General features: G+C 45.9%; 2 protein-coding genes across 8 annotated transcripts in view; one reads left to right on the forward strand and one right to left on the reverse strand.

Annotated features, from left to right (window-relative positions):
- GNAT2 (G protein subunit alpha transducin 2) overlaps nucleotides 1-7,123 on the reverse strand; it is a 32,742-nt gene extending 25,619 nt beyond the window's left edge. The window contains exon 1 of one of the 2 annotated variants that reach the window (XM_083745238.1): nucleotides 6,450-7,123. The gene's annotated coding sequence lies outside the window, so the exon portion shown is untranslated. Of the gene's footprint in view, nucleotides 1-6,308 lie in introns of both variants that reach the window. The other variant, XM_083745236.1, reaches the window with a different exon arrangement.
- AMPD2 (adenosine monophosphate deaminase 2) overlaps nucleotides 5,871-21,957 on the forward strand; it is a 50,133-nt gene continuing 34,046 nt past the window's right edge. Inside the window, exon 1 of one of the 6 annotated variants that reach the window (XM_083745178.1) lies at nucleotides 5,871-6,348. In XM_083745178.1, the coding sequence (XP_083601304.1) occupies nucleotides 6,339-6,348 (10 nt within the window). In that variant the 5' untranslated portion in view covers nucleotides 5,871-6,338. Of the gene's footprint in view, nucleotides 6,349-7,156; nucleotides 8,449-19,151; nucleotides 19,434-21,957 lie in introns of those variants that run through there. The other 5 variants (XM_083745180.1, XM_083745179.1, XM_083745177.1 and 2 more) reach the window with 5 other exon arrangements.

Genomic DNA, 21,957 nt, shown 5'->3' on the forward strand with positions numbered 1-21,957 from the left:
CTCCCGGTCATCAGACTAAACAGGCACAGGGTGTCTTCCCCATTATGACAAGAAGTATTGTATTTTTATTTAAATTATAGTAATTATTTTTAAATTTGCACATATACTTAAACATATGCAAATATTATGCAGATTGGGGTCTTCTTTTTTTAAAGGATGCATATCTTCTTCTTTTTGGTGGTGCCGAACTCAAATTGTCCTTGAAATGTTTATCAGCCAGGTCGTGGCTCAAGTTGATGGGAGAGACCTCTTTCATTGCCTATTTGCCCTGATACCTAAAAATGGAACCTCACTAATTAGAGGGAAGACTGCTGCGTGCTGGGTGTCTCAGAAGATGATAAAATACAGTGGTGCCTCGCAAGACGAAATTAATTCGTTCCGCGAGTCTTTTCGTCTTGCGATGTTTTTCGTCTTGCGAAGCACGGTCCGTCGCAACTGCGCCTCTTCAAGCGGCTTTAGGAAAAAAGCGAACAAACTCGCAAGACGTTTACGTCTTGCGAAGCAAGCCCATAGGGAAATTCGTCTTGCGAAGCGACGCAAAAACCGAAAAACCCTTTCGTCTTGCGCGTTTTTCGTTTTGCGAGGCATTCGTCTTGCGGGGCACTACTGTAGTGAATAGTAATATTTGCATCTGCAAATGCATTTTTGTATCTTAATTGTCAAGATTTGGTCAAAACTTATTCAATAGTTTTGTACCTTATCCTTTACAAATGCTTCCTAACTTGAGTTTAAGAAGTTTGTGGGAAGAGCGAATACATTTTATTCTGTTTGTTTTCTAAATTACTCCTTCTTTGGGCTGGGAACTTGAGGAGAGACATACCTAGTCTCCCTTGTAGCTTTGCCTAGGAGCTACATAGCAACCTCACCACATTTGCTGCAGATGTTTATACACATACACACAGAGGGAGAGGGATCTTCCACATTATTGCTCAATATAAACTTTCCAGTCTTGAGGAGACAAACCACTAAGGGGACAAGTGTCACTTCAGGCAAGGTCTCAACAATAAGGAGCCATCCCATTCCAAAACAACAGTTCTCCTCATCTCCCACCTACCCCATATCCTCCTCTTCCTCCTCTTTAAGGAGATTGGGAATCCTTTCCTCCATCCCTCTCCAAAGCACCCTTTTCTAGAGGATTATTTGCCAGTCCCTGTGCTTCCATGCAAACATGCAGCCACACAGTGCCCCTTCCTGCGTCTTCGCATGGCAGCTCTGCCCAGGAGTGCGAACTTGAATAAAATACTTATCAATTACAAGACATGGCACACACCCACACACACACATAATTGATTACAAGACGTGGCACATAAGCCTAGGTCCATGAGTAGTGAATGTGTGCGTTATAAGATTTTATCACTCTACAAATGCAATGCTCCAGTTAATCATGTCTTCCTAGGTAGATACTTCAAGGAAATACCCTCTAGCCCCGACTGGTGGTTAACCTTAGGCAAGAGAACCTAGGAATTGCTAGCTATCTGCAGGGATGAGTCTGTATTCCTCATTTTCCAAGGAAAGGTAGGGTGCATAAAGGTGAAAGATGCAGAAGCAGGAAATGAACAAATATGTTCTTTCTTAATAGAAGCCAAAGTTTTAATTGCACAGAACTTTTGAAAGGCAGAAGCCCCAGCAATGAAAGAAGGGAAGATATTGGAAGTAGCTGTAGATCAAACTAGCAAAGCTAATTTACTGGATTTAAAAAAGGTGGTACAATCAAGGAGGTTTTGAGACAAATTATTTTGAAAATATGAAAATCGTTATAGTAACAGCAATATAGGTTGAGGGAATTTTAACTGGACAAAATTAATAAATGCCTAAGAACTGATATCATATTTGTGGATGTAAAATGTGATGTACAGTACTTAAAAGCTACTTGACAGAAGAAATGTCTTGTCCTGTGCATGGAATTGAGAATGTGAGCATATTGAAAATATATGACTTGTAATATTTTGAATTTATATTGAAATAAATGAAAGCACAAAAAGGTGGCAACCCGCCAAAGAAGCATTTGAGCTCTTGGCTGGTCTGGTTTGCTGACCAGGACAGGGTTAATCCGCCCCCTCTCATTTGAAGGCAAGCAGAACTGGTTGCACCTGTGATGCAATCCAGCAGATATTTTGCAACCTCCTGACCATGAAACTGATGCTAAATTAATTTTCCTTTAGCTTTGTACCTTACTGTCCAGATCTGATAAGATTTTCTGGAGCCAATCAGAACCAGTGTCAAGAACAACATTCTGAACAATAGGATCTTCGCTAGAACAGAGAAAGTGTGCTAGTGCCTTTTAAGTTCACCTGTAGCTTGAAAAACAGAAAGATTTGTGCTTCCCCTATCTGACATGCTCTCTTGAGGACTATGAGTCCTGGTGTTCTTAAGTGCATAAGGAGGAGGGTGCGATAAAACACAATAATAACAACTGGAAACATTTATTCTAGTGAGAGAACCAGTGCTGGTTGTAGGAGTTAGAGGGTGCCATTTTAAAAAAAACAGACATTCATTTTATAGATTTTTAAAAATTTATTAAATTTCTGTACCACCCTTCATCCGAGAATCACAGAGAGATTCACAACATAAAAATACATAACAATATCCCACCCACACTTTAAAAGGCCATAGATTGTTTAGTTAGCCAAATACCTGGGAGAAGAGGAATATTTCTGCCTGGCATCTAAATAGTGAAACATAGGTTTATATATAAATATATTGGGTTGGATTCAACACTAGCAGAAGCCAGCACTAGCAGAAGCCAGCATAACAGCTCCTTCTAGTATAATGGGACTCCTCTTTTTCCTCTCCTCCCTATACCCCTGTGCCCTCTCCAAACCTGCTTGGGTCAGAAGAACCTCCAAAATGACAAGCAGGGGAGGAGGGAGCTCATTTCATCTGGCAAACATAAATGCTTGGGCTGACAGAACAACTGCCTTAGCATGGTGCTGATTTCCACCGGTAGATTTCCAGATTAGTGCCAAAATACATAGGTCCTAGTTCACACACGTACATGGGACAAGAGTGGTTAAGCCACCCACAGCAGTTTTTGTATACTACAGAGGTGGGGAAACTTTTTGGTCTGATGGGCCAGATATTTATCTATCCCAACTCAGCAGGCCAACTCTGACGGGTGGGTTGCCCCACGAACCTGTTAAAGTTGGCCCTTGGTTGTGAAGGGGGTAGGGGGTAGAGACACTGCCCAAGTTTTGTGCTTTTCGCAGTGGAATCTCTACCTTCCCCTCACTGAATGTTGCGTTTGACATCAGGGGTAGAACAGGTGGGTGTAGTTTCAGGAAAAGGGCATGAATGGGGCCAAATGGGGACCCTTAATGGGCCAAGTCTGACCCGCAGGCCAGAGGTACCCCACCATGTGTAAACCTGCATGGGAAATATCCTTTTGGATGACATTTTTCTGGCCTTTTAAAGTAATAAAAAAACCTTCAAAGCAAACTGGTCTATTTACATTTGCAGCTATGTTGGTCCATTAGTGAGTTTAAAAAAACAGGAAAGGACACATTAACTTGCTTAGGACCAATCAAAAGATTATAAAATAGTCAGGAAGCTCTGTAGGACCCTTTCTGAGGCTGGATGTTTGAAAATAGCAAAAAAAAAAAAAAAAAAAAAAAAAAGGAGGTATAATGGAAAACACCTAAGGTGAGCCATTATGCAATTCCAGAAATGTAGAAAATGTTATTTCAGAACGAAAATAGAAACTTTTATTTCATGACTCATGAGACTGTGGTATGCTGTGTTACAAGTTTTTCTAGGGCTTACAAAAAATGAGGCCTTAGGAAGTCAGCTGATGAGGGGCACATCATATGTGGAAATTGTTCAGTTTGGTTGTGTATTTTTAAAAATGTGTTAATGTTTATGACAACTTATGTTGCAGTCATGCATTTTTTTCATGTTGTAAGCCGCCTTGAGCATGGTTTGGACTGTGGAAAGGTGGCATACAAATAAATTATGTATGTATGTAGGACAAATATATTAGAGTGGCATTCAACCAAATTTTACTCCGAGTATCTGAGGGACAGTAGATGCACTGAAATTCATGAACAAAATTACTCTATGTTCATTCATTTCAATATATCTACTCTGCATAAAACTTACATTGACTACTATCCTTAAACTCCAGATTGTATGTTGTACATGCATGATTTAGGGAGTGCTGCAGAGCAATTCACACGCTGTGTGGATGCCTGCACAAGATGTGGAGAACACTGGGTTATGAGGCCAAGGATTACTAGGAAACACAAAGATACAAATTCTTTCCCCCCCATGATAGAAAGAAAATGCCCACATGAGTAAACATGCAAGTTTTATGAAAACTAAATGTGCAAAACATTTTAAAATGAAACCAGATGCTATTGTGTTTATTACATTTTAATGCCAAAGCTGTATCTGTGATTTCATTACTTGGTCACTCTCCCATGGAATCTTTATTGTCCTTGATATCATTGAATAAATATTAATTATTGTCTAAATACAGGGGATTTATTTCTAAGTATGATTATGATTGCAGCTTGATTCTGCCTTTGTTTGGGGTTGTACATGCCCTCTAAATCCCTCCCCACTCCCTTATTTCATTCGGTACTCTGGGGCAGGAGGACGGTAATCCAGGTGCTATGTTAAGCAAGACATGTTGTTGTGGATTAATTCAGAATGAAAAGGAGCTGTTATTCAAGATGAATGATGTCCCTATGACTAAAAGGGAAGGGCACCAACACTTAATTTATCACAACACTAACTCCACTATTTTTAAAATGCCAGGAAACTTTGCTGTTGAGAAGCCCTGCCGGGGAGGACTGCACACTTCACTTTCCGGAGGGACAGCGGTTTGTTGCAGCAAAAACAAGAAGTCTCGTGGCACTTTAAAAGATCAACGAACATATTCTGGCATTAGCTCAGAAGCCACCTCATCAGATGTGTGAAGTGTTACCCAGAGTCATAGGTTATATATACAAATGGTGAAGGGATTCTAAACTGCGAGGTCAGATGAAAATGAAATGCGGCAAGTACAGAAGGGAATCTAACACTGGCGATTGGGTAAACCGTTGTTGATGATAAATCAGGCATCCTGGCACTGGATGAGCTAATGAATAAATAAAGCGTGTGTTCACGTGACTGAACTTTATCCTGACTCAAGTCACAGTTGTTATCGCAGAACCTCTCAAAGAACTGCAATTCGGCGCGTTCAGGTCGCAGTTTCCCTTCTCAATTCCTTCGTTCAAGAGGTCAGTTTCAAGAAGCACACACCATGCATTGTGTTAAGTTGTGGGTGAACATATCAGACAACACAGCGCTTCTTTAAACAGCTCTTGTTTATTCACAGGCCAGAACAGAACTGAAGGGTTCAGCCAGCCTGCTTATATAGAGCGCCACTAGAACACAACAGTAACCATTTTCTGTAACTATCCAATCACTAAAAAAATTCCTTCCAGTAGCACCTTAAAGACCAACTAAGTCAGTTCTTGGTATGAGCTTTCGTGTGAAAGCTCATACCAAGAACTGACTTAGTTGGTCTTTAAGGTGCTACTGGAAGGATTTTTTTTTGTTTTGACTATGGCAGACCAACACGGCTACCTATCTGTAACTATCCAATCACTGAACGTCACTTTCAATCCCTTATTTGCATATGTGGACCGGAGTGAAAACTATCTACAGTAACCCCCTGCTGGCCCAGGGTGAGAACTTCAGTAAATAACACCTTGAAAAGACAGCACTCCCCCCCAAAGAAGCCCGGGAACTGTAGTTGGCCAAGGGTGGCTGGGAGATGTAGCGCTTTGAGGGAGAAACTACAGTTCCCAGGATTCTTTGTGCGTGTGTGTGGGGGGGGGATGTGGCACATTTCGCGCCCTTTCTTGACGCGCGGCTGACTTCTAGTTACACCGCCGCGAGATGGCGGCACTTCCACAAGCCGGATGAAACTCCTTTGTCCGGCGCCGCTGCCGCCGGCCACGGGGCGGGGCTTGGGCCGCCCTACCTGTGCGCCACGATTTGATTTTGCGATGCCGGCATGCCCAGTGGGTGTAGCATCTTCACTTCTGCTCTTATATAATGCGGCTGCTTCTCCTCGGGGCCAGTGACAGCAGCACCTTCCCCGCCAGCACTCGGCCGCCCTGAAGCCCTCAGCCGGGACAAAGTAGTTCCTCGGGCGGACCTCTCAGAAAGAAGCCGAGCACTTGCTCCGGGGTGGGACTTTGGGCCAGGAAGTGCTCGTGAAACGCCCCCGCTCCCACGGGCTGCCAGGGGCCGGCTTCCTCTCCAGCTGCGGGGCGGCGGCGGCTCGGCAAAAGGAAACTCCCCTCTCCGTTTCCCGGTACCTGCCGCCCGACGCCTCCGCAGGGGCCGCGATGGCTTCAGGTAGGACGACGCCTTCGCCGTGGCAAAGCGAGGGCTTTTCCGCGCCGCCGTCAAAGCACGAACCGCGAATTGCTGCCCCGCAGACCCTCCTCCTTCCTTACCGCGCAGCCCGAAACTTCATCGGGCCGTGCCTGAAAGAAAGCGGGAGCGGAGGGTGAAGGCGGCCGGAGCCAGAGGAGCTCCGGGGGGCGCCCGTGCCCCACCAGTTACCCAGCCCAGTAAGGTGGGCGGCTGGGTGTGGGAGGAGGTTCAGATCTCCAGGGCGGAGCCGGTTCCAGGCGAAAGAGCTGGAAAGTTTTGTGTGTGTAAAAAGCGGATGTAGCGAGCCGAAGTCTTTCCTAGGAGATCTCTTGCGCAAGGGCAGACGTTTAAAGGCGCCTTGAAGCAGGGTCGCTTGGCCAGAGTTTGGGGTGAAGGCGACGGCTGCCGTCCGTTGCGCTCGCGGGGAATAATCGTAGTTACCCGGGAACTCGCTTCAAGTGCAAGGGCTGCTCCGCCGCCATTTGCCTCCTGTAACCGACTTCCCTTCCCTCCCCCCCCCCCAAGCCGGCCTCTCTCGCGTGCAGCCAGGTTAGCTGCTCGGCTCCACAGAAAAAATGCAAGATGTCCCCTCGAGCCAAGTTTCCCCCGCCGACCCCCCTAAGTGGCACTTGCGCAACGGGCTGGTTATGCAAACTCGCCCACCCCCCAGAGCAGGGAAACCGGCTGCGATTGGCGCTCCTCGCATGCCGCTTCCATGCCCGCAGCGGATCAGGGCCGGGGAGCTCTGCCGAGGATGCCGCGCCTCGGCTGCAGCAAGCGCCGCCTCCGCCCGCCGAGCTCGGTGCGGAGGGCGGCGCTCAGCATCTTCGCAGGAGCCGCCGAGCCCGGAGGGGGAGGAGCCAAGCGTTTCGGAATCTGGTCCATTGTGCCAAGTTGGCCTGTGTTGAAATGCGAAGGGGGGCCGTCTGCGCTCCCTGCCCTGCCACCGCCGTTTGCTTGGGCCGACGGCGTGGTCGAGGCTGGTTTTGAGGCAGACAGCTTCCGGTAGAAGCGAACTCCTGGAAAAGGGATCTGGCTGGTTGCCTGTTGCGGAGGGAGAGGACCCGAGAGCCTATTATAGTACACAAGCTAGCTCGAGAGACACTTGCATGTCAAATCCGTTGATTTCCATCAGTATTTTTTAATACATTTCTGTGGGCTTGTGGGATCCAGTCGCCTCGGTTTAACCCGATTGTGTTGCCGACTTTACATTTCATTTAACCCTTTGGCGTTTTCTTCGAAACCCAGGAAGAATGCCGCAATTGCTTTTGCCCCTTGGGAACAGCAAGCCCGGGAGTGTCTAGAATCCCGTTTCTGCCATCGGGCTGATAAGATCAGGATCAGGAAGGGGCGTATGTTCGAAATCGCGTTAACGCACCTCACTTTTAACACTCGGATGACTAACCGATGGTGATATCGCCCCCTCCGTAATGCAAACTGTACTTCCAGGTAGGAGGGTGCTAGTGAGGAATGGAACCCGGGGTGGTAGTTATTCTGGATTACTTATTTCTCGTGGGGCGTGATCTCGTGCGTGTGGCCTTCACGGTGCAAGGAGCCCAAACGCCCCGCACTAGAGGCGGGGTTTGTGAGCCTGAGACTGAAGCAAGGCGGGGGGAGGGCAGCGGTCTGGGCTGCCTGCAAGGAAACCAGCCGATCCAGGGATCCCCTGGTGCCTGTTCCCTCGGAAGCAAATCCCCCCGATTCCAATGAGACCGACTCCCAAGTAACAGCGGACACTGATCGCAGGCCTTTCCTTTCATTCAGCACCCCCACTGACGAATCGGGGAGCAGACAAGGTGGGCTCTAGCGCAGGATCCGACCTCGATCCTCGGCTTAGGAAGGCGTGGGGGGGGGCGTCTTTGTCCACCCCTGGTCTGGGAGGACCACACTCCATCCATCAGCGGCAAGAGGCGTGGCCTAGCTTAGTCCCCGCCTCTTTCTTGAGCACGGCAGCAGCGCCGGTTCCGAGACTTCGGTGGAGCTTCCAGGAGGCAGCAAAAATGTCATCTGGCGCTGGGCCCCCCAAGAGCGGATCCCCGCTGAGGAAGCGGGCCAGTCTTCAGGCTCCCATCACAGGAGGTGAGCAGGGCGTGGTACTGTCTCCTTAGCCACTAGATGCTGCTATCAAAAGAGAGAGAAGCTGGGAAAATAGCAGTCCTGGAATGGAAACGACCCCTTTTCCTTCCGAGTCCAGCCTCCATTCCTTCACTCTATACTGTTTTTCGGTTATGTGTTTTTTCATCTTTAAGCAGACGATTGCTCCTTTAGGCTGTTTGTTGACCATGATAGGGAGACAAGAGCATCATCCTGTGCTTTTTGGCTCAGAAACAAGTCCCGCTAAGCATGCATATGATTGTGTGAGAATTCAGGGACCAGAGAGGCATGAAGAGTACACGCGTTTTGAGGCATAAAATGGCAAATCTTTCAAAGAGCTTCAGCATCCATGTGCCACCCTTTCTGTGTGTTGTGGAGCCCCGTTCTATTGAGTGGAGCAGAAATTTGGATAGCCAAATGCTTGGTTGTTGGATTAGGGAGGAGGAACATCTTTGACTATCTGTACAGTGGAGACTAGAGGTGTTAGAATGCTGGATTTAAAGCTGTTGTTGATTAGGATAATATAGTTATACTCTGTGTTTGTTTGTTTGTTTGTTTGTTTGTTTGTTTGTTTGTTGGGTTTGGGTTTGTTTTGTTTTTGTTATTCTGTATACAAGCCTTTGGAAGGCAGCAATACCTGGGATTCCTTCTAATTATGTCTTAGATTTTTTATTACAGCTGATATGCTAGCTGGGGGAAAGGCATTTAGATCTGCCCCCTTCCCACCAGATGCGCCAGCTAAGGGGAGGATGTTTAGATTGCCCACAAAAAACATAGTAAGAACTGTGAATTTCCTGTGTAATACAACACATCTGAAAGATATCTTGCCTCACCTTTCCTAGTTCCGTAGATTCAGGCTTACTTTTAATCACAGCTTGCCTGAAATTTGGTGTGGTGAATGCAAAATAGTAATGCTCAATTTTCTTCTGAGCATGTGCAGAGAGCATGCCATTTCTAGTGAGCCACCTCCAGCCAGCTGGAACATGGAGTATGGCTAGGTATGTGTAAACCCTGGATCCCCTTTTCTGAGAAGTTCAGCACTGTCTGTACTTTTCCTTTCTTGGCTTCTACCTTGTTGCTTAATTTGAGGTAAGTGGGCCAGTATCTGCAGTGCTTTACAGGTTATTTGTGAGAACTGGAGAGAAGGAGAGAAGGTATATTCCCAAGTTTGACAGTTTTACTTTGAGTATTTTACCTCTTGGGTTAGATATGTCTTTTGTAGGAAGCATGGGAGTCTTTGCGCATAAAAAGCACACCCTCCTTCATGTGGGAGTACATCTGCAGTGTGTGGGTATGTAGGAACTGCAACTGCAGGATAGGGTACGTGGCATTCGCTCCTACTGAAGCAGGCTGCTGCTCCATATGGCTGTCTTTCTTGTATCCTTATGAGCTCCTGGGCTCTCTTCATTTGGAGCTATGAGTGCCCAGGAGCTGATATAGAACATACATAGAGTGTAGCTGTCCAATATGTGCATACAGATTGCTGTTGATGGGTTAGATAAGCTTGTGATGTGCATATGCATGGAGGTATATATTTTTGAGAATGGGAATCATGTTAATGATAAGGTGCCTGAATTGAATGGCTGCTTGTTGATAAAAGAAATATTTACACATTGTTTCCCTCCTTTTGTTTGTTTGTTTTATATTCCTAAAATGTCTACCATCTAGATTGCCTAGGCCTGCAAACATTGGACACCTTGGAATTATTGCAGGCACTTCATAGTCTTTCCTTTATTTAGGCTGGAGACGAGGGCCGTGAATGGGGTTTTTGCCTCAAAAAACTATACAGTAATGCTTTCCCTAAAATACAGCTTCCCTAGTAGCCCGGGTCTTAATTTTTCCTGAACTGCATTCTAAGGACTCTTTTTTCTTTTACTGGCCCTCGACTGAGCATTTGTGGCCAGTAACATAATAATTAATAATGCTGTTCTAGGCTGTTCCTTTTATTCCCCACTTGCTTCTCACCATGAGGTTTTGGTTACCCAAGCACATAATGAAAATAGCAAGAGCTTCATTGGGGAGCCCTTGCTTTGCATGTAGAAATTCCCAGGTTCAGTCCCCAGCATCCCCTGCTAGAGCTGGGAAAGACTGTTAGTCTGAAACCTGGAGAGCTGCCAGTCAGTGTTGATGGTATTGAGCTGGATGGACCAATGTCCTGGCTTGGTGTAAGGCAGTTTCCGATGTTTCTTGGGTTTGCCTTCTATCCCCATTCCTGTAGTAAATGGACATCCCGATTCTATAGAATTCCTCTGGAATGTTAAGAAGACAGACTAGCCAGGAGAGCTGTCCATCCCAGTGTTGCAGCTGAGGTGGCTTCATCCATTCTCCATCAGACGCTGCTGCTATTGCTACTGAAAGGAGGACAGATCTAGGATTTGTTTTTAAGAAAATCTTTGTAGCTTGCCTTTGCTGTATATTGATAAATGAGGAAAACTCCCGATATATCATACACCAGCACATCAGGGAGTAAGCTTTGGTGTCTTCCTTTCACTGCTTATGTGATGGTGACATTAACAATCTGAGTTATCCCACATATAAATGTAAGAAGAGGGTGCTCATCTAGTTCAGCATCCTGTTCTCACAGCGGCCAACCAGATGCTTATGGGAAGCCAACAAGCAGGACCTGAGTGCAACAGCACTCTCCCCTATTGTCAGTTCCCGCAACTGGTATTCTGAGGCATGTTGCCTCTGCTAGCAGAAGTGGAACATACCCCTGATGGCTAGTAGCCATTGATAGCCTTCTCCTCCATGAAGTTGTCTAACTGTTTTTTGAAAAACATCTGTAGTCAGAAGTGTGTTGGGACTGGCTTCTGTCACATCGTTCTCTGTACGGTGCAGATAGTTTTTAAGGTAAAGGGACCCCTGACCATTAGGTCCAGTCGTGGCTGACTCTGGGGTTGCGGCGCTCATCTTGCTTTACTGGCCGAGGGAGCTGGCGTACAGCTTCCGGGTCATGTGGCCAGCATGACTAAGCCGCTTCTGGCAAACCAGAGCAGCGCACGGAAACGCCGTTTACCTTCCCGCTGGAGCGGTACCTATTTATCTACTTGCACTTTGTTGTGCTTTTGAACTGCTAGGTTGGCAGGAGCAGGGGCCAAGCAACGGGAGCTCACGCCATTGCGGGGATTCGAACCGCCAACCTTCTGATCGGCAATCCCTAGGCTCTGTGGTTTAACCCACAGCGCCACCCATGTCCCTGCCGATAGTTTTTAAGCTGACACAAAACACTTCATTACATTACACCAGCCTGTCTGAGTGCAAATCAAATGATTTTGCACGTGCTCTTCAGAGTGTGAGATAGTCATTGCATCTTTTTCTGCCCTACCTTTGTTTCAAGGGCTGTGTGTGTGTGCGTGGGCAGAATCTCTAGGCCCTTTGAGCATTTGTGGAAGTAAGCTCTGAAAGAAACAGCATGCTTCTTCCTATGTTCTCTAGTACTTGAGAGAATGTCATTATTACCACATTGCAACTGGAAGTAAAATACTTCTGCACAGCCAAGACCATTGTTAAGTGACAGCGAGGCGTGCCTGGCTGCTTAGGATGTCACATTTTAAAAACAGCTCGCAAAATGCCAGACATGATTTCAGTTATTTTCTCATCTGTAATGGTACCCTTACAATTCCAGTTTTTCCCCCTCCTCATAGGAGGAATAATGGCAGGGCTGTGTATGGTGTTGTGCACGTCTATAAAATTGTCACACAAGCACAAGTTCTGATAGAATGTGCAAATCCTGATTTGCCGATGACCTTAGTTTTCACTTTAATTTTTTTAAAAGCCTGTTTTTTTAGCCTAGGCCTGGAGACATTCCAGATGTTGCTGGACTACAGCTCCTGTCATCCCTGAGTCTGACAGCTGTCAAGGCCAAATGGAATGGTGGGAGATGGAGTCTAGCAACATCTGGAGGGTCACAGGGTTCCTATTCCTGCTTCAGGATTTTCAGTTTCAAGGAGTTGGTACTTTAGTGCCCTAAACAGCTTTGCATCATTTCCTCCTTATTTTGTTTCAATACCCTTCATTTCTCACAGCATTTGTCCCCCCATCAGTCTTCAGAAACATCATTTTGGGATTCAGACCACAGTGTTCAAACTGAGCAAAACGGTTCACATTTCCATATATTTTAATTGCAGCAGTTGGCTTTCCTAGGTTATTTTAGTGTAGAATTTGGAATCTTAAAAAAAAACCCAACAGAAGTGCATACAGCCCTTGGACGTAACTGTGTAGTAAAGTCTGTGCAGCACAACTGCTGTCCCTGTCCCCATGCTCAATCTTTTTTATCCATCAGTGAAACTTAATTGCATTCACTTTGGAGCAATTTGGGAATTGTCCTGTCCTTGACTTGTCCAGGATCACATAGAAACAGGGCATGGCAAAGGTTTGCATTCAAATCTGCTGAGTCTTTCACTCTAACCACTGCAGTCAGCTTTCCTTTGTTAAATGACCCACCTTTGTCCCCTAAAGCTGTGAGGTAGTGTGCATTTACGGGACAGATGGTTTTGTTGTTGCTGTTCTCTTGTTTTCCTTACTGTAATAATATTTGTTCTTTGGGAGGAAAGCATGAAATACAAGGAAAATAAACTTACTACTGTTGTTGTTTTTTGAGATACATGTTATTTTGAAAAGTATAGTGAATATTGGAGAAACAGGATGGAAGGGTTATAGCTGCCCACAAATACATATAGCGAGAGAGAAAAAGAGAGAGCATGTACTTATAACCAGCAAAATTAGAGCTTGATAGAGATCTCCTAGCCACTATTTACCTTTAAGTCTATGTATCTGAGGCAACAGGGAAATGTTAAATAGCAAACTGATCATGCCTCTTGCCTTAGTTTCCTTTGGGCAGGCAGAATATTTTGAGAATCTCATTTTAAAAAAATAATACAAATAATATTGACTAGTACTCTTGGGAGAAAATCCTGAGAACATAATCATATTTACTCTTGTGGTCCTCATGGGAGTAAAATTCCTAGAACAGGATGGTCATACTGTGTGACCTAAAAACATTTCTCAAAAGCAAATATTACAGTCACATAACAACCAGGGGATGCTTCTTTAGCTATGAATCCTGGTGGTAATAACCTCAGGCTAAACAGTGGAGAAGAGGACTGATGTGCAGAAGGTGAGAATCTTCCCCAGGCTTCAAATGAGAAGTGACTGCTAGAAAAGATGAGACAAGTTGGGGACCAAACTTATTAGAGGGTGCAAATAAGGCCCTGGGAAATAAGGTAATGGGGATGCAAGAGGAGATGCCTTGGCATATTGAGGTCCAAGGGCAGACCAAGGAAGGATTTGGGGGTTCCAAGCATGGGATTGTGAGTGGTGGTACAGCAGTCAAAGGCAGGAAATGGAGGGAAATGTGTGTTTTAAAAGAACATTTCACGCCATGTGGAGGGATCTGGGAAGTGTGGGATCCTCTTTCAGCTTATTTATGTGTGTGAGAGAGAGAACATTTCAAAATTACTCTATTGCTAAATCTGCAGTAAAAGGATGGCAATGCTGCTTTTGTTTTCTTTAGAAATCTTACAGCGCAGTTCTGTTGTGCAGCAACGTTAAGTTGAATTCTAACCTTTTGTGTGTGAATTTCCTGATGTTTCCTCCACCCGTTTTTGTCTTTTTAAAATTTATTTAAAACTGTTTTAAGCTGCCTTTCCATAACTCAAAGCAGCTCACAGCGAATATTAAAATATAGTAAAAATGAGCAAAACATTATAATAGTGAAGAACAGGGGTTGTATAGAAAAATAACAGTGAACTATCTATTGAAATTAAAAACTAGGTGAAAGAGGTATTGCCTTGGCACCAGTGCTTTTTCAAATAGAAAAACAGGTGCTGGTAGTCACCATGAAGTTGTTACAGTAAGTGCCACACTTTTAACATTTGGGGGAAAGGTGCTGGTTCTGCATACCATTGAGTACCCCCAGAAAAAGCACTGCTTTGCACCCTTCCTAAAAGCCAGTAAAGAAGAGCGTTTTCTGCTGCAATGGAGTAACATATGTAAAGCCCTTGACCTCATGCTTTTAACCACAGTACAGAAAATGGGGACTACTTAGAAGCAAAGCCACATGGAGCAAGCATATAGTTGTTCGTTGTTTAGCAGGATATTTTAGTTATTGTTGAGTCACTACTTGTCAGTTGAGTTTGTGCTCTCTATTTTTAGTTCTGTAGCAGTTAAAAAGTGTCCCGTCCCCCCCGTCCAACTAATTCAGGTAAAAATAAATAAATGGAACTCGAGTAATAAACCTATAAATAGTCATGGATACACAATAGTCTGTGGTCTAAGCCAGATGTTGAAGAGCTGCTGTTTGGAAGAAGAATTCTCTCTAGGGTGTGGTGACAAAACCACTGAACCAGCCTTGCAAATAAGCCCACAAAAGTTACTAGCCTGCAAAATGTTTTGAGCTTGCAGGTGGGAATGATGGAAAGCTCCCCTTCTTCTCCAGGAGCCCACTACATTCCTATGCTAAGTGTGGCAGAATATAGTGCAACTCCAGTGTGTGCCTCTTGCTAACTCTCCCTTTGTTACTCTCAGCAGATGTACAAAGCACAGCACAGTTTTCAAAGGGAGATTTCCCAGTGAAATGTTGGAAACTTCTGCAGAATGTGCACCTTGTGTCAGTTGTGTGATCTGAGAAAATTGTCTTGAGCAGAAGATTTTAAGAGGGAGGCAAAGAATGCCAGATCCTTTTGATTAAAATCAGAATTATATTTCCAGAGGTCTAGGCTGCCTGCCCTCCTTTTGTATGCATGACTGCAACCCTCTTTAGGGTGCTGCCACAGGGTTTAGCTATCTAGCCCAGGGGTCAGCAACCTTTTTCAGCCATGGGCCGGTCCACCGTCCCTCAGACCATGTAGTGCGCTGGACTATATTTGGGGGTGGGGGGGAAATGAACAAATTCCTATGCCCCAAAAATAACCCAGAGATGCATTTTAAATAAAGGTACACATTCTACTCATGTAAAAACATTCTGATTCCCAGACCGTTCTGCGGGCCGGATTTAGAAGGCGATTGGGCCACATCCGGCCCCCAGGCCTTAGGTTGCCTACCCCTGATTTAGCCTAACCACCTGCTTGATGCAGGAAGTCCAAAGCTATAGTATTTCCAACAGAAGAGAAAACCTAGGCTTACTGAAATAGGGTTACTAGGGAGTAGCATCCATATAAAATAGTGAGCCTTACTTCTAAGTAAATATTTACAGTGGTACCTCGGGTTACAGACGCTTCAGGTTACAGACTCCGCTAACCCAGAAATAGTACCTCAGGTTAAGAACACTCCCCTAAGCCAGAAATAGTGCTTCAGGTTAAGAACTTTGCTTCAGGATGAGAACAGAAATTGTGTTCTGGTGGCATGGCGGCAGCGGGAGGCCCCATTAGCTGAAGTGGTGCTTCAGGTTAAGAACAGTTTCAGGTTAAGAACGGACCTCCAGAACAAATTAAGTACTTAACCCGAGGTACCACTGTATAGGCTTACACTGTTATTGTCTTTTATCCTGTGTGGGATGTTTTTATTTTCTCCCTGGTTGGTATAAAATTATTTCCATGACAACAGGCTAAAACATGCAGGCAGAGTTGAGGATTGAAGCTGGGTCTCCTGTCCTAAGGCCACTCACAAGTCCACCTGATAGACCAGCAGGATCTTAGCTTTTTCTCTCCTCCACCATCTTTATTTACACCTAGATAATGACAGCCATATGCATTCGCTGGATTTGTGCTGTTCTAGTGCACAGAAGTGTTTTGCGAATCTCACTGAATACTCAGTACAGTACAGTGTTTTCTATAGTATTTTGATTTTTGTTCTCCTTGGATGATAAGAACTAATTGTTTACATTTTGTTTACATTCTGTCTTGGATCTTGCTTAACTTTCAGTCATATTGCACATATGCTTCTTATTTGCCGGCTGTGTCTTTGTTGTCAAATCAAAACCAAGTAATAATTCCAAATTTTACTAAGCAACAACAACAACAACTGTGGAAAAGGCATCATTTTTGCAGCTTCCATCATTTCTCCGGGGATTTATTTTGTCATCTGCACAATGCAAGTAATCCAGAAACAGGCGACTAATGTTTGACAGAGGGAGTTAAATGCCTCTTCTTCTTCCTCCTCCTCCTCCTCCTCCCTGGCCCACAGACTTATTATTCAGTGTACTTCTGTTGCTTCCAAGCATCTGGCTCTAAGGCTGTTTTTGTCAAGCTGCTGAAATTCATCCAACAACCATTCCCACTCCAGTACAAATACTAACACTGAGTATAAGCTCTGTGTAAATATATCCCCATGCTTCATATTTCTCTTATCTGCCTCATTTGCTTGCAACCCCAATAACTGATATATATTATTTATTATTGAAAATACAGGTGTTTCTCACCTGTGGACATAACAATATTGATAGGAAAAAGGTATTAGCTATTCTATTTTGAAAGGGATTGATTTGCCGGCTCAATCTCCTCAAAGGCTTGGCTGCTGATCTGTAGTTCTCCACACACACCCCATATTCATTTGAAAGAAAGCTATATACCTACAAAAATAAGTAAAGGTAAAGGTATCCCTGCCCGTACGGGCCAGTCGTGTCCGACCCTAGGGTTGTGCGCCCATCTCACTTAAGAGGCCAGGGGCCAGCGCTGTCTGGAGACACTTCCAGGTCACGTGGCCAGCGTGATGAAGCTGCTCTGGCGAGCCAGCACCAGCGCAGCACACAGAAACGCCGTTTACCTTCCCACTGTAAAGCGGTACCTATTTATCTACTTGTACTTAGGGGTGCTTTTGAACTGCTAGGTGGGCAGGAGCTAGGACCGAAAGACGGGAGCTCACCCCACCGCGGGGATTCGAACCGCCGACCATGCGATCGGCAAGCCCTAGGCACTGAGGTTTTACCCACAGCGCCAACCACATCCACCCACTACAAAAATAGTTTTATTTTATTTAGGAAAGCAGTACAAAACTGCTAAATTAAGGAAAATATTTAAGCTGTGTATAATAAAATAATTGTCAACAATACACCAATAAGAGCAGCATTTTTGTTTTTATTTTAGAAACAAGTGCATACACAACACTATATCTGGGTAGGCTTGCTGAAACAAAGAAACTAGCTGGTGTGTGAAATGGTATAGTGAGGGTGCCTACCTAATGTCAATAGGCAGGGAGTTCCACAGCTGCTGCCACAGTGAAAGGCTGACTCCTCCCAGATGTGGAAATAATGAAGTTTACCTCCATGGGTTTCAAAACCCAGTTTTGAGCAGTTCAGCCTGGAGCTTGCCTCTGGGGATTTGGGGCTTGGCTGCTCTAGTGCCATCCCTGAAAACGCATTTCACTTAAGGGCTTTGTGAGCAAGTACCGCATTGGGTTGGATTTGGCTCTCTCAACAAGAGGTGTGGGATCCTTGGCCAGATTGTTGAGAACTGGAGAAAGTCTGTGTAAGCAACATTGGGCCACTACTGCTGCTGCTGCTGCTGCCGCCGCCACTGCCTTCCTCAGAAAGAGAGCGATGACTGGGCAGGCTTCCAAAACCTGCTGCCAGTCTGTCTTCAAAGGATCGAGACTGAGGAATGACATGCCCATCACTGTCACCCCTGAGGCCCTTCATCTCCGTGACAGCAGACTCTGAGCACAGGCACCTCCATTACGTCCTGCGGGATCAGGAAAGGACAGCTGCTTCTCATAGGCCATTTATTGTTCTTAATTAACCAGCGGCTGCAGCTCTTGGAGACAAAGCTTATAGGCGGCTTCTGCCAAGACAACCTCCATCCCCGTCACCACTGAGCTGCAGTCCAGTATGCAGCACAGCTTCGATTCTTCCACTTCCTCTCCTTACCTTGGAACCAAACGAGATCTGGCTTGGAGTTGTCTTAACACACCTGGGTGATGTCAGCAATGGAGTTTGTGCCGGAAGGGCTAGAATGTGCCATTTGGGAAGTAACGGTTCCTAATGGTTAGAGCTGGGTGGTCTGTGAGCCAGATAGAGACAATCTGCTACAGAGAGCAGAAAAGTAATATTTTCCAGACTGGTGCAGGAGAAATTGGGCAAAGGGGAGCATCCTCCCTCAGATTCTAGCCAGAGTGGGGTTTAATGTTTGAGAGGGACAGATAATCACACCTTGCAAACTGACTGCTGGATGGAATTTGTGTGTATGTTTACCAGACTCCTCATAGCCTTTAGTGGGAACACCTCTGTTTGCCCCCCCCCACCCATGAAATATGATATATTCTGTTTTAAAATCATACAGAGACCATGTGAAACAAAAACAGAGAGGGGCAATAATAACAACAACGTTGAGCTTAACCAAATAAGAATCTCAATGTATTCCCTACAAAGTATGTGGCTTGGAGTGTTCTTGTGCCTTATTATACCAGTACATAATGAAAACACACTCTTAAAGTTGAGCTAGCTTTTGTTCAATTTCCCCCTTTTCTTACAGCATGAACGACCAGTATGTGGTGCTCTGTGCTTTTGTGTGTGGGTAGATCTCTGCCATTGCTTACTTTCAGAGAGAGATGGGGGCGGGCGCTGGGAGATACACGTCTGCAGCTGTGGCTGGCACGTTAGGGGTTAACTCCTCCTTACTTTGAGGCCAGGAGTTAGCTCTGCTGCGTGGCCACTGGTGGCGGAGGGTGGCTTCTCTTTGCCTGTCTGGCTCTGCCTGCCTCTTGGAAGAGACTGTCATATATTTTTTGTCTCCTCCCTCTCCCCCCATGTAGCTACGGTTGGTACAGCCCAAGCCGGCTCTGGAGCTGGAATCCTGTGGGACTGCAGCTCTCAGAGAGGAGGCTGCGAAACACCGGCAAGAGCAGCGGCAGCAGGCACCTCTGTCTGCTTCGTCCTCGTTGCCTTCTTGTGGGCACTCTGCCTCCCCCAAGGGTACCTTGGAGGCTTTTTGGTCCACGCTCAGGGGGCAGAAGGTGATGGGATGCTCCTTGCCTAGCCTGCCAGCATCTTGGTTTCCAGGTGGAGAAAAGGCAGAGGCTTAGCGAGGCCCTTAAGATCTGTAAGTGTTTGGAAATGTCTTTTCCTTTCTCCCCTCTGGGGCTGGATGGTTTTGAGTTGCAGCTGCTCGTATTAATCAGGAGTTCTGAGATGCTTGAAGGATAAAGTGAAGCCTGCCTATTCTATTTAATGGGCTGGAGTTGCAATGCTGTGTTGTTTAGGGGCATGCGATTTAAAAGCCTTTGACGTGAGATGGGCATGTGGCACTCAACGTAAAAGAGAGGGGTGATTTGCTCAGGCTGCCGCAGAAGGCAAATCCCTGAAAGTTAGAGCAGGAGCACTGGCAAGGTATTCCTGTCTTGATTGAGGCTTGAGGTTTCTTTTTTCCCGGGGAGTGGGAGGTGTTTTGTGTCTCTGTGTGTAAACCTCTGGCAATTCTCTGAAGCTGGGCTAGCTGACAGCTCATCACTGAAGGGGACCTCCACTGGCTTTCCTGGTGCAGATGCTGAAATGTCTGTTCTTGGGGAGTGGGGGAAGTGGGTAATGATGACAGCTTCTTTTGCAGTTGTTTTTATCCCTATCATGTTCTCAGATGCATTGCAAGAGTTTGGATTCCTTGTGATGAGAAGTTGTTGCGATGATAACCACCAAAAATGCAGGACTTCTATCCCCTTGCACTCTGTTTTAGTATTTTGGTGGTGCAAGGCTTCTTGTGAGAAAGGGAGTTTAAAAACAAACAAACCCACACGTACTTTAATTAATTGAATGTGTATAAATCTGATAGCCATTAGTCACAACCACCTGCATGTACTATGTACAATAAAATTAAAAATGGGGGGGGGGGAACTATGATGCTTATTAGTACTCTTTAAAGCATATTTCTGTGATCTTCTAGTACTTGTGAAAATACAGCTGTTTGGAAGAGGCTCCACTATTTCATTGAAATACATTCTATAAAAACTGTCTAATTTTTCACCCCAAGGAACTAGTCACATGGCAATTTATCTGTGCTACCTTGTCTCATGTTGCGGAACAGGCATTTCAGTGATCAACAGAGGACTACTGAGAGAGAGTCTAGCTTTCTAGTTTCTCAGGGCAAGCCTTTAAGCCACTATTAAACTAACCATAATTGCATCCCCAGTGTTTGTGGGAAACCCCCAAGGGGTAAATTGCATAAAAGAAAAATGAATATCTGGTCCTTGGAGTCGGATTGATGGAGCACCTAGTGACCTCTCGCCAATGAGATGTCACAATAAAGTGTCTCCATTACATACATGTGAATGAAGCCGTCGCTATATATCACAGCATCGGCATATGTCTGAATTAGCCACATTTCTGCTGCTCTGTGTGTGGTGGGATCAGGATTTCCAAAAGAGTGGCATAACAAGTGTCACAATATGGGCATGTGACCGACTCAGCATCCGCAGCTATAGTCTTGGAGGAGCTTCAGCATTTGGCCAGAGCTTGACTTAAGTGCAGGGACGCGGGTAGCGCCTAGGACTTGCCGATCGCATGGTTGGCGGTTCGAATCCCCGCGGCAGGGTGAGCTCCCGTCATTCGGTCCCAGCTCCTGCCCACCTAGCAGTTCGAAAGCACCCTTAAGTGCAAGTAGATAAATAGGTACCACTTTATAGCGGGAAGGTAAACGGCGTTTCCGTGTGCTGCTCTGGTGCCGGTACGCCAGAGCAGCTTCGTCACTCTGGCCACGTGACCCGGAAGTGTCTGCGGACAGTGCTTGCTCCCGGCCTCTAGAGTGAGATGAGCGCACAACCCTAGAGTCTGTCAAGATTGGCCCGTACGAGCAGGGGTACCTTTACCTTTACCTTTACTGACTTAAGTGCAGACCATTGCAGATTCAGAACCAAGCATGATGATGTGACTAAGTGTGGGAAGACATGTCCTGTCTTTACTTCTCCTAGGTATCTGAGTGTAGGAGGAGCAGGCTACGCTGCTGACCCCACTAAACTTTTGCTGCAACGTCACAGGGGGATTTTTGCCATGGAGGGTTTGGCCTGGAAGTGATGCTCCCCCTTTGGTTCTGGCAGGTGTTGGGAGGCTGCCCAACAAAAGCTGGGGCTCCAGACTGCTGCACATCCTAAAGCTGCTAGTGGCATGGAATAAAGGTTGAGGAAATCTGTGTTGCCATCCGTGGTGTTGCCCAGCCAGCAATTGGAGCTACAGGAGCAGCTGTTCTTGGCTGCCCCCCTCATGAGCTGAAGACACATGCTGGCTTTGATGGGGCTGCCAAGGCTTAGCCCTGCAATTGGCCTGGCGGTTCCCCAGCTCTTGCTGTTTTTTTCCTAATGAATTGATTGTTTGCACTGTGCACAGGGAGCCCATTAGGGAGACATGTGAGGGTCATTAGCAAGGCACAGTGGAGCTTGACTATTCAGGCAGTGCCTGGATTGGGAGTGGGAGAGGGGCAGTGGGGGGGGGGAGGGAACCCAAGCAAACACTTCTTCCTTCCACATAAGCCACTGTGATGGAGCGGGTAGTCAGCTTCTGGGGGATCAGGCAGGCAAAAACACTCTGAATCAGGTTTGACAGTTGATGGCAATGCTCTCCTCCTTGTCCTAGAACAGGGC

Source organism: Podarcis gaigeae (genome assembly GCF_964106915.1).
Source record: "Podarcis gaigeae genome assembly, chromosome: 6".
Lineage (NCBI taxonomy): Eukaryota > Metazoa > Chordata > Lepidosauria > Squamata > Lacertidae > Podarcis > Podarcis gaigeae.